The sequence below is a fragment of the Lepisma saccharinum genome, chromosome 16 (assembly GCF_977018435.1).
Source record: "Lepisma saccharinum chromosome 16, izLepSacc3.1, whole genome shotgun sequence".
Lineage (NCBI taxonomy): Eukaryota > Metazoa > Arthropoda > Insecta > Zygentoma > Lepismatidae > Lepisma > Lepisma saccharinum.
The window spans coordinates 47,067,925-47,083,392 of record NC_139244.1 but is presented as its reverse complement, the minus strand read 5'-3'; the positions used below and the strand labels follow the sequence as shown (position 1 = coordinate 47,083,392).

General features: G+C 37.4%; 1 protein-coding gene across 1 annotated transcript in view; it reads right to left on the bottom strand.

Annotated features, from left to right (window-relative positions):
- LOC146000460 (brachyurin-like) overlaps positions 1 to 15,468 on the bottom strand; it is a 54,270-nt gene that overhangs the window by 20,399 nt on the left and 18,403 nt on the right. The window contains exons 2-3 of the mRNA XM_083138118.1: positions 13,117 to 13,189; positions 11,941 to 12,103 (exon numbers count right to left, since the gene is read on the bottom strand). Coding sequence (XP_082994244.1) covers positions 11,941 to 12,103; positions 13,117 to 13,189 — 236 coding nt within the window. The remainder of the gene's footprint in view (positions 1 to 11,940; positions 12,104 to 13,116; positions 13,190 to 15,468) is intronic.

Genomic DNA, 15,468 nt, shown 5'->3' with positions numbered 1-15,468 from the left:
GATTTTTTAAGGTTCTGTTGAATCTCTCTACAATTGAGGCTTTGAGATCACTGTAACTCGAATAATGTTTTATTGCCTGGCTTTTAATAAATTGTTGAAATACTGAATTATAAAATTCTTTGCCATTATCTGTTTGCAAATAGCGCGGGGATCTTCCACTCTGATTGATGATTGTCCTAAAAGCTTCTGTAACACATTTTCCAGTCTTGGATTTGAGTGGTACAGCCCAGGCAAATTTTGAAAATGTGTCTATTACAGTGAGTAGATACTTGTAGCCCTTGTTGATTTTGTCTAAGTTTTTTAACTGTCCACTTGCCATTTCAATCAAGTCGCTCTGCCATAAATCATCTATGCCCTTTGTGACTACTGGGAGTCTCTTAAAATTATGTCTGGCCTGTCTGTGTAATTCATCAACAATAATTTGTCTAGACATAATATGTAAACAAGAATATTGCAACTATGGGGTGTTCAGCAGCTGAGACTGCAGGATTTTCTAAATATAATTTGTCCCCTATCTGTATTTTAAATTCCAAAGTGCCATCATCTTCTACATAAGATGTTTCTAATGTATTGGGATCTGTAAAATCCTCCAATTCTACACTGGTGATTTTCACTTTGTTATCAGCATTTGTTATTGATAAGGTGGGGTAGTGGTGTGCCTGTGGTTGAAGCCAATATTTGATCTTGATTGGTCTCAATGTGCCCCCAACAAAAAACTGGTAATAAAATTGTGCAGGGGACAGCATATATATTTTGCCACCTGGTGTAAATGGAGAATCATATTCTTTGTTGGGGATGCTGTACAATTCAAGAATTACTGAATATTTGGGATTCTCGATTATGCCTGTTATTTCCTTTTCTGCTGTGAGCAATCTGCTTGTTACAGATTCAAGGTGCTCATTGATGGTCCTAACAACATCATCATGGCCCGGCTTGATTTTTATGTCCACAGCAAGTCTCTTGTATTGTTGCACAATATCTTGTAACTGGGTGGCAAAAACAGACAGAGCATTTGCTTGATTGGATTCCATGGTTCCTAGCTGTTGCTTGATATTAGCTACAATTTGTTGCAAATTTTCAACAACTGCCAATTTTGAATTTTGAGCTGTAAGATCATGGACCTGCCTTCTGATATCCTCAAACAGGGCATGCAGTTCATTAATATGTTGATTGGTTGGTAGAGTGGCCACTGTCTGAGTAAGTTGTTTGATCTCTGCTTGGATATTCTTGATATCTTCTGATTTCAATATCCTATTCACTGCCCTCTTAATATTTTTAAGTTCCTGTGATGTAGGAAGATTTGAGACTGTATTTTGCAAAGATTCAAGTGCCGATTTTACATTGTGTAATTCAGAAGCATCAGCCACATTTTGCATAGCATTTTGGAGCAGGGCTATATCTGCCTGAGAGGGTGTGGATTGTTGTAAAATTTCAAGCTTTGTTTGGATATCATCTATCAAGTGATGAAAATGAGACAGTTCAGATTCAGTGTTGAGGTTTTCAAGCTTTGTGATTTGTTGCTGGACACTGACAAGGGTATCTACAATCCCAGGCAATCGGGATTCTAGTACATTTGCCAAATCACTTTGCACTGCTGCTATTGTACCTTCAAGATGGGTTATGGAACTTTGAATTTTTCCAAAATCTTCATATGTTTCAAGTTGCAGCTTAATATTTGCAACACTCCGAGTTATTGCATTCAAAGCATCAGAAGATGGCAAGTTGTTCATAAAATTTTCAAGTGTCTCAATTTTTTCTTTAACCTCGGCTATGGCATTGTTCAGAGAGTCCAGATTAGGTATCTGGAGTGACTGAATCTGTTCCTTTAGAGCGGAAATCACGAGATCAAAATCTTCTTGTGATTTTATGCTTTTGACAATTGTTTGGAGCTGTGCCTGGACATTATTAATCTGTTCCTCCAATTGTTGTTTCAATTGCTCAGAGTTGTTAGCCTTGGTCTTAAATTTGGCTTGAAGAGCTGCAACAGCTTCTTCCAAACTTTGAAAATTATCTAATGTCGCCAGGTCAGTATATTTCTGAAGCAATAATTTAAGTTCAGAATCAATTTTAAGAAGAGGGTCCATGCATTGTGATTGTAAATTTGTAATTTCTAATTGAAGACTGGCATTGAGTGTGGTTTGTAAAGCTTGTAAATCACTTCTTAATTTCTTGACTCTGACATCAAGCATCAGAATCTCATCACTGTGATCTTCATGTCTTGTATGGCCAAAAATATCATTAGGCATTTTGTTTAGTAGTTATTTATTATAGAGTATCTGATTCTTAATTCTATAAAAAAGGGTATAAGCTTATCATAGGATCCAGGGACCTCGATATATAAGCAGTCACCAGCAGAAACAGTATAAACAGTGCCAGAAACCATGTTTGAATGCTTAATTCTGTAAATATTTTTCCCTACTGAAATTTTAACATCACCCTCAGGGGTTGTAATAAATTGCAATTGCCCACCTACAGGTAATTGGTAATGATTTAAATTATTGTTAAATATGTACAATATTTTGCCTGTTTCATCATCAAAATCTGTAAGTATGCTGTTCAGATGAATAATTAACAAGCCACTCAGTTTAGACAGCATATCAGGAGAGGGTTGTGGTGTTGGCAGCTCCATAACAGCCCGTTTTTTGAACCCAAATAAGTTCATAGGCATGTTTATTTATTTCAAATCATGCTCTGTAATTGGGCATTGATTGCCATTTTTCAAATCACAATGCCCCCATGGTAGAGTATGTATGCCACATGATAAAATGCATCTCTTATCATCACGTGGGTCCAGAGCCACTTTTCTTACAACATTTGAAGTCAATAAGTGATCCACACTCTGAATTCTGGATTCTGATGTTCTGATTGAACTCTGGGATTTGAGGCAATTTTCATAATCCTCAAATTTAAGCTCTTTTTCCACAGCTACTTTGCCAATGCCCTTGGCCTTTTTAGCAGCAACACCACTACATGTTTTATACTGTACATCTTGGCACTTAACCCAGCAAATTCCACAATAACATCACCAAGTGTCTCATCTTTTAACTTGTCGGGCACCTTTTTGTTGTGGGGTTGAATATTCAAATGGTCTGGCAATTCACTGGTATCAAAATATTTAAACAATTCAGGCTGGGTCATATCTTTATAAACATCTTCTGTTTGAATATCAAGAATAAAACTATCCGTGTCCATGTACATCAATTTTACATTATCACCATAAAAAGGTTTCAACACATCATAATACAATGTTAACATATGTAATTTGGACAATTCCAATATTGCAGCCCCTACATAAATAGGTTTATCAAACTTAATCTTTGTTTTTTTCATGTTGAAAAGTGCCATATTTTCATCATAAATTCTTCTATAATTGAAATTAGGCTTTGCAACCAATTTTTTGCTCAGGCTGGGGTCAGTAATTATTTTAACATCGGTATGTTTTCTGACATTTTCAATTGTTTTGCCATATACAGAATTTACCATCAATTTAAACAAGCCCTTATCAAATTCGCTCTTTGCAGATGTTCGAAGCTCCGTGTTTGTATCAATATATGGTTTCAACCATCTTGAGTGCCTGAACCTCAAAACTTTTCCAAGTTTGGTCACTTGAACACCATGTTTCATCAGGAACTGGAGGTTCTTGTAATATGTGACATAACCTTGTTTTGCCTCCAGTGTCATCATGAGCTTCTTCTGTTTAGAGCCAGGTGAGCACTGAACCTCGGGAATTGGGGGCAGATCTGACAATTTCGTATGTAAATTATATGGAATTATCAGATCAACCTCTAAGAACAGGCCATGTTCTCTGTCATCATAGTTCTGAAGATCTTCAATATTGAAATCTTCGACCCATTCAAGCCCTGCATATGGCAATTTATCCATCATAGCGTGACCATAGAGGCTATTTGCATCCACATACGCTATATAATTTGATGGCAATTCTGGATTATAATCAGGCATATATTTGTTATTTGCTCTGGCATATCTCTGAGAACATTGCACCATCCCCCCTCTTATACCTTGCTCCATGAATAGATACATGTCTTGATCTTGGATCAGATCCAATGGCTTTTTAGTATTTAAAAACATTGCAGCCCATGCTAGGCCCGGGGCACTGTAAAAATACACTGGGTCCAGTCCATAATTTTGCATAGAAGATTTTCTGAATGTCTGCATTATATCTGCTAAGATGGTCACATCAAGTTTTAAATATGCCATGTGATAATCACCAAATGTCCGGCATTTGAAATTGTTCCACATCAATTGGGCATGGTGATAATCTTCATCACTGATTCCAGATCCTCTGATTTTGCTGTAAAACTCATGTTGTGGAGGCAGGGAACACTCATCAAATTTAGAAAAATCTGTAACATAATCATATGGATATACACCCTTCCGCCTAATTAATTTCAGATCCTGATTTGGAAACGAGGCACGTGTGATTTTGAATTGATCATCAGATAATTGAGTGGCCAGTGTATCCAGGCTAGCAGATAAAAATCTGTAAGAATCAAGAAATCTCATGTGAATAGGAACTCCATTAACTTTAATTGTTTTGCTAATAGATATATATTTCTCATCATTTTCAGCTAAAATATTTAAATTCTGTTTGTCAAACCCCTCATACCTGATCAGATGATGAAAATCATAATTGGATGCTCCATGGCAAAATATGGGGACAAATTTTGGTCTCTTGATCTTAATATTACAGCTATTACACAGGGCCATTTTGAATTTACCATCTGTATGAGAATGGTGTTTCACCTTGATATTTGTATCTGAAAATCCAGAATCACATACCGGGCATTTTTCTGCATTGTTGAAATCTTCAATCTGTTTCTCTGTTAAAGGCAACATGGGTTTTGATTTTAATAAAATATTAGATGCTATGTCACGGCACTCATTTTCTATTTTATGTGCAAATATTTTGATGGCATCTGGCCCCAAGTATGAATATTCTTTAGTAACAACACCATCCTGTACAACCACATAACAAAAGCTGGAAGGTTCATGTAGCTGGTATGGTGTAATAGAAGATTCTTCAGGATCTGGGCTACAAAATGCAAGAGATTTGAGGTTTGATTCCAAATCATAGACAATATATGCTGGGTGTTCCAACAAGGCTTCAAACTTTTTAAATTTGCAATTTTCACTTGGATTAGGCATCACCATATGAACAGGTTTATGATTTTTACAGTATTTCAGATGCTCAATTAATTTGTTCTTTGCAATTTCTGCATTCTCTTTACGAACCCCCTTCACCATTTTTTGACCATAAAATACAGCTAAGCATCTTCTGCACAACTTGAATATTATATTGGATTTGTCTAGTTGTGTTCTGACTAAAGCTTGAAGATTATGTATCAGAGTGTAATGATATTTGCCATCCCCTTCAATTAAGAGCAAATCAATCGGAATAGCAGATTCATCATCACTGATTCTGAGAGGTTCTATGGAGCAATTGCCAGTGGAGCAAATAAATACATTAATAGATAATTGTTTACCATTGATATGCCTGGCCTTTTTTTCAAATTTATCAATATTCTGAACAGACATTGGATATTCTAAACCCTTCATTGCATCGTCAAAAAGATGTTCATGTTGTTTGTAATAAGTTATTCTTTCAGGATGCCTTACAACTGGAAACAAAGCAGCTAATATACACCACAAAAAGCATTTCTCATCATTATTTTTAATATTAACCACGGCTTTTATGTTTTTAATATTAGCAGGTAATGGCAGATATGTAGATCCTTGTAATGGGCTGAATTCAGAAATATTAACATAGAGCCTGTGTGGAGAGCCGCATAGGCTCCATCCAGACTCTTTTCCAGCAAATTCAGAGTGTTTAATATTCAATTGATCTATCAACCTGCTTATTATTGTATCTGAATTTGCATTTGAATATACAGGTACAGTTTCTGTCATGTGGGGCTGTGTAAATTTTGTGCCATTTGGTTTCTTATATTGAGTATACAATTTGAGGGACAGCTTATAAGAGCCATTTTGTGCATTTAGAATTGCCTGGACATCAGGTTTTACACTGTTCAAAAAATTCTCAATGCCACATCTTGGCTCTGATACAAACCGATAATCCCTAAGTTGGGCATTAAAACTGCTATGGATAGGTTCATAGCGTGGCTGCTTTGCTGCTCTGGCATTAATAGGTGCTTCATGCTTTCTTTTCAGACCAGATGTGGATGCTTGTGGGGGCAATATTGATGGCTGTGCAGAACAAGTATCTTTATGTGTATATTTGAAGTATTGCATGCTGTATTTTCTATTGCATTTGGGGCAAATTTTCGTGGGAGTTCTGTATTTGTCTGGGTTACAAATCTTTTGGTGTCTAGCCCAATTAGAGCTAAATATATTTTTATTGCACTGATTACAATATTTTTGACTTGGCATTTTTCCTGTTGTTTATTATATACAATTTCCTGGGATTCAATTCAAAACTTTATACTGAATAAAAAATATCAGTTGGGTTCAGCACTGTGCTTTGTGTGTGTGTGTATGTGTGTATGTGTGTTAATATTTCTCGCTTTGGTATTTATATAAAATTTCCTGGGTTTTTAAATCAAATTTTTATGCCTATTATGACAGGTTGTAAGGCCAATAGCCCACAAGTAGAAAAAAAGAATAAATATTGATTCACACTGACCTAGCGCAAATGCCTGCACGAACATGCATATCTTGAATGGCAATGACCTTGTTATGTATTAATTTTTGTATAACAAGCTGGGGCAAATATAAGCCTGACCCTAAATAAGAGTGGATTACAACAAATATCAGATTTTATATTGTTCAATATGAATATTTAAACCAAACAGGTCTGTAAGTATGAGGAGCACTGTTAACAACACATCTGTTCTCCCCTGCCACTCTCACAATACTGCCTGATGCAATAATTGCATGCAGAGCTTCAATGCTCGGAAATTTCTGTAAATAGTGGCGCTAGGGAGAACATACAAAATCAATACTACCGTCTCGGGAATTGCACACACTGACACAGAGGGGAATATGCAAGTTGAGGCTGAGGTCCAATTAAACTTAAATTGGAAGTAAATACGTGTGTATATGGATGTGTATGTGTGTGTGTGTCTTGGCTTAATTTCTGGTATGGCCAATTTTGACAAGTTTATGGACAACAATCTGGCTGATGCAATTTTTGTAAGTATGGGCAAGAGGCTCTTTCTTTCTGAGCAAAAATCTTGGATTAGAGGGGGTTCCACACTAGAGCAAAAAGCTCATATGGGCATGTTGAGCTAGTTTTAAGTGTAGACAATTCTGCTGGAGGAGAGCTCTTCCTTTCTGAAAAATTCCTGAGGGCATTTTTACAAAAATCTTGGATTATAGGGGGTTCCACACTAGAGCAAAAAGCTCATATGGGCATGTTGAGCTAGTTTTAAGTGTAGACAATTCTGCTTGGGGGGAGCTCTTCCTTTCCGGTCCTTATAATACAGTCAATACTACTACTTAAAATAATGAATGAAATATTTCTCATATTGCAAATGGAGCACTGTTGTACGTATTGCATTTTTTGGGGGGGGGGAGGTCATTTCTTTTAGCTGTTAACTTCATATGAACGTCGTCTCCTTCGATACCCGTAAGCTCAGTCCCGATTAGCCTACCTGTGCATAAAGTGGGCTTAAAGAGAGAAAACAATTCAACTCGGATTTATATGAACATCATTTTCCCAGTATTATTTTATGTAGCAAATTTAAACAGATATATTGAGTGCAACGATGTTCGATGAGGACGATTTGAATGAAGTCGATGAAAGATTCAGTCTTCTCTGTATACAATAATAACGCACCTGCTGTGTACAGCGATTTCATAAGAGAAACAGAGCGAGGTACGTACTAGCAATAGCAACGCATAAAAATTATATTTAAAAAATTGCGCATTTGACGCCTTCACGCCAACTAATATTTTCAAATATATTTCGAGCAAAAACGCATGTAAATTTTGTTTATCTCGTAAAATTCACTTAATCATCGTATCGAATAGTGGTGGTGGTTTCAGCATTTAACGTGTTGCTATACATTCCACCTGAAATATTGCTTTTATATTTTTGTCTGTTTCAGAGCTGCAACTCTTGTAATACGCAAGGAGTTGTGGGTTCATTAAGAGATTTGATTTTTTTTATTTGATATATTTTACTTCGCTTCTTGTGCCACTTTTGGCTAATTTGCGAAGATGGGGATGAGTGATGATATGATGAAATTGATGAATAGACATCACAAACGTCCATGCCCAAGCCAGGATTCGAACCCGGAACCCCTGGCGTCGCAGCGCAATGTGCTAACCACTCCGCCACGGGAGCCGGTGGTTCATTAAGAGAGAGAGAGAGACAGAAGGACTAAAACCTAATAAATTTTCAATAAATATAATGAGTGAAAGGTAAAAGTATAAAATGCTGTTCATAATGGATTCTGTTGAACTGGATAATTAAAATAAAAGTCGTGTATCTTTTTTCTCACCACACCTTGCAAAAACTCGCCCAATAAAATATTGGGTCGATGCAAATTTTTGTTGTTCCCTTTTTCTTTACATACATTTTTCACTGTGCTGACGTAACCCCCAAACACTCCGCCGTGAACTTGACACCTTCGTTTAATCATTTCACAGAATCGCCATCACTCAATACTGTGCGTATGAACAAACATACGAACTTGTGAGAGGCCGATTGCCTGGATAGAATGAACGTAAGAATTATCATGGCTATGTGGGAATTCAGTCAATAATTCATGGCAGGAATGTAAACACAGAAGTGACAAAAGAAAATTTCGGCAACTCTACAATGCTTTCCTTGCGCAACACATTGTTTCGGCTCATTTCTCGTGTCAAACAAAGCTGCTTGGACGCCGAGTTTAAAAGGCAAGCGGCGACACTTGGCAACAAAGCTCACTTGTTCTTAGCAACGATGTGAATGGCGCGTGAACCGGTTGCCAAGAAAAACAATTGTTTCTGTTGGTCTCAATTCGTACAGTGTGAATGAATGAAATATGGAAATTTGATTTTTATTCTACGACCATCATTTTGATATATATTCCATGGCCATTGGACTGGCCATTTCCGAGATTGCAACATCATAATTAATCATTAATTATGGCTGTTCCACAGCTGATAGTACCATTATACAGTAAAACCTGTCTATCCCGGAACATGATGCTTCCGAGCAAAATTTTCCGTCTTAACAGTTTTCCTTCTTATACAGGGTTGACTTTATATACAGTATAGAGCGCTGCAGGAAATAATGGAAAGACAGATTTACATTTCGCATTACTTATAATGTAGAGTACTAATGCATGTACGTACATGAATAAAAATGCGATACATTCATCAATTTCATCATATCATCACTCATCCCCATCTTCGCAAATTAGCCAAAAGTGGCACAAAAAGCGAAGTAAAATGGACACTCACAAACATCCATGCCCATGCCAGGATTCGAACCCGGGACCCCTGGCGTCGTAGCGCGATGTGCATAGAGGGAAAGAGAAAGACTGAAAGATGGAATAAGAGAGGTGAAGAAAGATTGAGATAAAAGTGAAGAAAGAAAGAAACAAAGAGAGATAACAAGAAAAATAGAAAGACGACGAAAGAACAGAGGAGAAATAGACAAAGAGAGATGGAGAAAGAGGGTAAGAGATGAAAGAAAGAAACTGAATCGTAACAGCATTGTAGCGCATTCTCTCATATCGACAATGTTACAGATAAGCGAGTGGCAACAGAGGCGTGTTCCACTTACAGTATCGCATTGTTTTCTTGCGAGCGAAAGAAATAAAGGAAGAAATGTCCTTCTTACTGAGAATAAAAGCATCTCGTTGGTCTTTAAATGGTGTTCCGTTTCCGCGTTAAGGAGGTTTCCGCCTTAAGCAGGCCATTTTCAGGTACAAAATCGGTCCGTTCGGGGGAATTTTTTCCGTATTTATAGGTTTCCTTCATATAGAGTTTCCGGGATATGCAGTTTTTACTGTATTTGGCTGATATATTTGCACATAAACAAGCTTCAATCACAAAAAAATCATATTTTTACGACGGTTTTACACAAAGGTACATACAATTGAATTTGACTTATCTAAAAATTTCACGAAAAAACTACACATTTACAAACATTTTTCCCTGAATAGAAAACAGACAGAGTTAAAATTAAATTGTCTTGCTTTTGTCTAAAAGCAGACACTTGTAGCTTTCCAATTAGGTATATTTGAATTTTTTCCTCCCACGGAGTACAATTTTACAAGCACGCAAACCGAGGGCTCAATATTTTTTGCCAAGGATAGTAGACAATAATACACTGAGAAACAAGACACAGCGTACGATAATCTCCACGGTTAGATCTGTTTCGCGTTCCGTGCAGATATTAAAAGTCGGGAATATTTTGCTATTATGGTTGACGATACTTGTGACATATCCATCCGTGGACAATTAATATTCTGCATTCGAACTGTAAATAAAAATTTTGATATTTTTGAGGAATTCATAGGCTTTTATGAGATTCCGAATACTGAGGCCAAAACTTAAAAAAGGGAGAGAGTGAGTTATTCATTAATTTATATCAGTGATCAGAGCCCCCCCCCCCAATAATTTTGAGTTGAAGTCCTGATTCGAACTACAATTCGGTATCTTTGACACAGCTCGAAAGAAAACCGATCGGACGCGTATCTGGTTTCGAGCCGCCACCTGTTTTTCTGAGAAGCGCTGTTGCCAATTTTACCTGCAGTGTTTAGACATCCAACACGAACTGCGACGACGTTATACTCCCAAGGTATCCACATTGTACATAGAAAGTACCAAAACACAATAACACAACCTAGCAAAGATAACCGCAAGCTCACGTTAAGAAATCTCTAAAGAAACTGAATTGGCAACATCTCATTTACTCCACGTGGACTTGACAAGAGCTGTCAGTTCCTAAACGGACGCTATTGGTGGGAAAGGTTTGACGGGAGGATATACTGGGCTCCACGTGGACTTGACATGTGATTGTCAGAGGAAACTGATCTTTCGGAACTTTCTTTGAAGCAAAGTGGGGTTCGAATCAGGACTTCAACTATATCTAAGAAACCACAACACCTATAAAAACAGCATATGTTTGCCTATGGTAGGCTAAAAATCTAAAGTACAGTGAAATTTAAAACATTGTGCCGTTAAAATTGTACAGCCTCCTTGGTATTTTATAGAAGCAAACACAACCGTTCTTTTTTTAATTTAAATCTGAATATTTTATGACGTATAAACATACCAGATGGCTATAATTAAAATTCCCGTCCACTTCCCTAGTTCATGCACATCGTATTTTGAAACTTTTTAGTAAAAAATTTAACAATACTCATAATTACATACTTAGTATATAGTAATAAGTCATGTGTTTTGCTGTCTCTGGTCATAGCCCCCCCGCCCGCCCCAAAGTTGATGGTTTAGCGTTTCAACCCACCAAACTTGATGGTCTAGAACATTTCAAATGTGTATTTAAAGTTAAGTTCATTTCGCGCAATTCAGAGTAAACTTTACAAGAGAAGCAAAGTAATACATTATATCCTCTTAGGCAAAATTGAGGACTAAAAGTGGTAAACGTTGTAAGTGCCAAAAGCAAAAGTGTTGGGAAATCGCATTGTTCCGCACATCAGCCTCGTAAGAACTTGCACACTAGTGACCTCTTTACACGCCCTTTGAACTACTTAGAGGGCTACCAGCCGCATTTCACGTTTACCACATTATAAAGCATGGCACATTTCACAGTTTAAAGTGGAAAACGGTGTTTGAATTATTGTGGCACTTACAGCGTTTACCAATTTCAGTCTTTGGGGGGCTCGAGCCCCTCCAAGCGCCATGGAGTCGGCGCCTATGCTTCAACTACACCAACAGTTGACACAGAAGGACAAACTGGCAGAGAGACAGATTATAAGAAACCATCTTTAAAACTTTCCTTACCTTTCCACACAGTGAGCTGCTGTGAGGACCCACTTGCTTGAGATGAGGGAACCGCCACAGACTTGGAAGCCACGAAGAACCAAAAAAGCCTGGTAGGGAAAGTCGCCCTGGGATGCAATGCTCCCGTTCGCAATCCTCTTTCCAGGAACTGATATTATAGGTGCTAAGGATTAACAAGTATAAAGTTATCTACATGTGGTTTAGTTACTGTTTAATTTTGAGAGCCGGAAACTTATTCTGGCAGTGCAACCATGTATGCGTCCGCAATCCGCCCTTAAAGGGCAAGGGCCTGCTAGGGCGTTTATTTTTTTTAAACTATTTGCAAACTGACAATGAAAACAACATTAAACAATATTACAACATTGTCCATTAGTGATTTTAAAAACTTTATACTAGCAAGTAATAGAAAGTGAAATTTTCACACAAGGATATTGTGTACTTATTTAATTATAAAATTCCGTCATGTTATAACAATGTTTACGTACAGTTTTGAAATTTCCCCTCAATAAACATTGATTGATATTTGATAAGTATGAAAAACAATTTAATAAACTTTGTAAGCGATACAAATAATGACACTAATACAAATGTTACAAAATGTATTTCAACTTCGTAAATTTCATAAACCGGGCAGTGGGGCAGGGAAAATGCATTTTCGTTGTGTGTAGTGGTCTCGAAAATGAAAAAAAAGAAAAACAACTTTGAAAAATAAATAAATGACTGAAAGTTATTGCATGGTTTTGAATCCATCTTTCGTTTATACTCCTAAAATATCTCTTACATCGTCTTACAACACACAAAAAATAGCATAAAACACTAACTACAAGTAGTTGCCTCTTGTACCTAATTCTGTTAGTTTTGATCACTTATAAAATAAACATAATCTTGGTAGACTTTCAAGAGAGTTAATACTTAGGAGCAAAAAAATCGACGCACAGACTAATAGTCTTTGAAGATGTATACTTGTAAAACAAGCTGAATGAGGTGTGTGCGGTCATTTAAAGTTGTTTTTTCATTGTTGGCTAATCGCGACGATGGGGATGATATGATGAAAATGATGAAGGAATACTCACAAAGAACATCCTCACCTAGGCCTGAATTCGAACCCTTTTACATATGTTCCCTAGAATTCAATTATATCGTTCCTTTGTAGTGAAATTATAGATGTTTACTTGCCTGGTGGAGGGGCTGTGTCCAATACTGGAACAAGAGGCAAATCGGATGTAGAAGAGCCGGTCCTTGGAGCAGCCTGGCAAAAAAGGAAGAAACTAAAATTTTCAGAATTTTATCATCAATTCTTTCTTATAAATCGGAAATGAAATGCCTGTTTCATGATAACTACCTCCCCGCATGTGCTATGTAGATCTGAATGTTCACTTCGTACACTAAACTAGGGATGGCCAGATCCAGATCCTGACGGATCCGAAATCTGGATCCTAAAATTTTTCGGATCCGGAATTTTCGGATCCGGATCCGTTTGGCCATCCCACATGAGCCTTTCTTTGGAAATAAGAAAGTGTTTATAACATATTGTTACCTGCTAATACACATGGTATATATAATATACATACATACATACATACATACATATATAAATTTCATGGAAATCGGAGGGGGACACAGGGGTCAGATCCCCACGTCAATTTGTCCTCACCTTGACATTTGAGGCGGGTTTTGCTCCCTAAAACAGTTTTTTAGCCGACACAAAAAACACGTTTTTCTTCCTTTGGGCCCCTCTGTACACCTGCCAAGTTTCATGAAAATCGGAGGGGGATATAGGGGTCAAATTCCCACTTCAATTTGTCCTCATTTTGAGATTTGAGGGAAGTTTGCCCCCTAAAACCGTTTTTTAGCCGAATCAAAAAATCACGTATTTCTTCCTTTGGGCCCCTTTATACACCTGCTAAGTTTCATGGAAATCGGATGGGGATACAGGGGTCAGATCCTCACTTCAATTTGTCCTCATCTTGACATTTGAGGGGTTTTGCCCCCCTAAAAGAGTTTTTTAGCTGAAACAAAAAAACAACATATTTCTTCCTTTGGGCCCCTCTATACACCTGCCACGTTTCATGGAAATCGGAGGGGGACACTTAGATAACCTCCCTTGTTAATCTTACACTTTGTAATTATATAACACTGCATATATTATAATGTTTTATTTTAATTTTTAAAACTGTAACTGTAGAACAATTGTATAATTTTTGTATAATATTTCTATCTTGTCAAATGTGTTAAAGGTTTCATCCTGGAATGGAATGTCTCACATTTATGTGTGTTTCCATTTTCAATACATTCGAATGAATACATATTCGTTTCAACGTCATTTACAAAATCACCTCTGACATTTTATGTTAAACAAGTAAGATTATTTTTGTGCACGAGTGTGTTAGCCGATGCGTAGCAAAGTATTTTAGGAACAACACTTGACAAAAATCTTGTAGGACTAACTAATGAAAAATTTCTTTTTTAATCGAAGATCATAATACCTTTTAAGGTGTGGTAATATTATAATGGGATTGAGATACGAAACTCTCGGATCCGGAACTCTCGGATCCGGAACTCTCGGATCCGGAACTCTCGGATCCGGAACTCTCGGATCCGGATCCAGATCCGAGACTTTTGGATCCGTTTGGCCGTTCATACACAAAACATGCTTTATTGTGAAGCTAATAATAATATACTGTTTGCATTAAATGCAATGGATGTGTATCACGGGCAGGTATTAACATTCAGACGCAGTGGCACATTTAAAGTGACATTTCACTATGCCATTTTTCAGTGAGGAAAATTTGTATGTGGAGCTGAGGTGAACCAGTCGGTAGGGCGTCTGAATACCACGCTGGAGGACCGGGTTCGATTCATGATAATTTTTCAGGCCATGTCCGTGCATAAGGAGTCTCTGGAGGTCACCCAGCTTCTAATGAAATAGATAACTAGAATGTAAAGGCGGCCGCAGCTTGGTGATGATTACATCAATCCCACAACGGTCGACATCGTGAATTTATGAAGTCCCTACACCAACACCACTTATGAGCCTGTTCGGTTTGTTGCAATCTGCAGGCGAATATTTTAGGTTTACATTTGTATGTATCTCTCAACTCATCATTTTAACTATTGTTGTACCCCGCCCATCCATATCGTAGAAAAATTCTCTTAAGTTGCAGTTTTTACCACCATGAATAATTCTGAATCACGGTGTCTTAACATAACCTTAATGGTACCGGGATCGAACCATGGGATGCTTTACATCCCAGTAAGTAGCTTTTGCTTTAGTAGAGCATGTGAAGGATCTATAACTAACATAATTCTACCAAACACTGAAATGAAAGGTGAAACACAAATTTGGGTTTTAATACCTTTACGACTGAACCGGCACGGTGATTATCAATAAGAGGATTTACCTGTCTCGTGATGTAGACCTCGTCATAAAGGTGCTCCTTCACCTCAGACACACAGAAAGTATATTTACCAGGTATCCTGGCACTCCTGGATTAAGGGAGCTCATCACCAAGAAACAACCAAAGCATT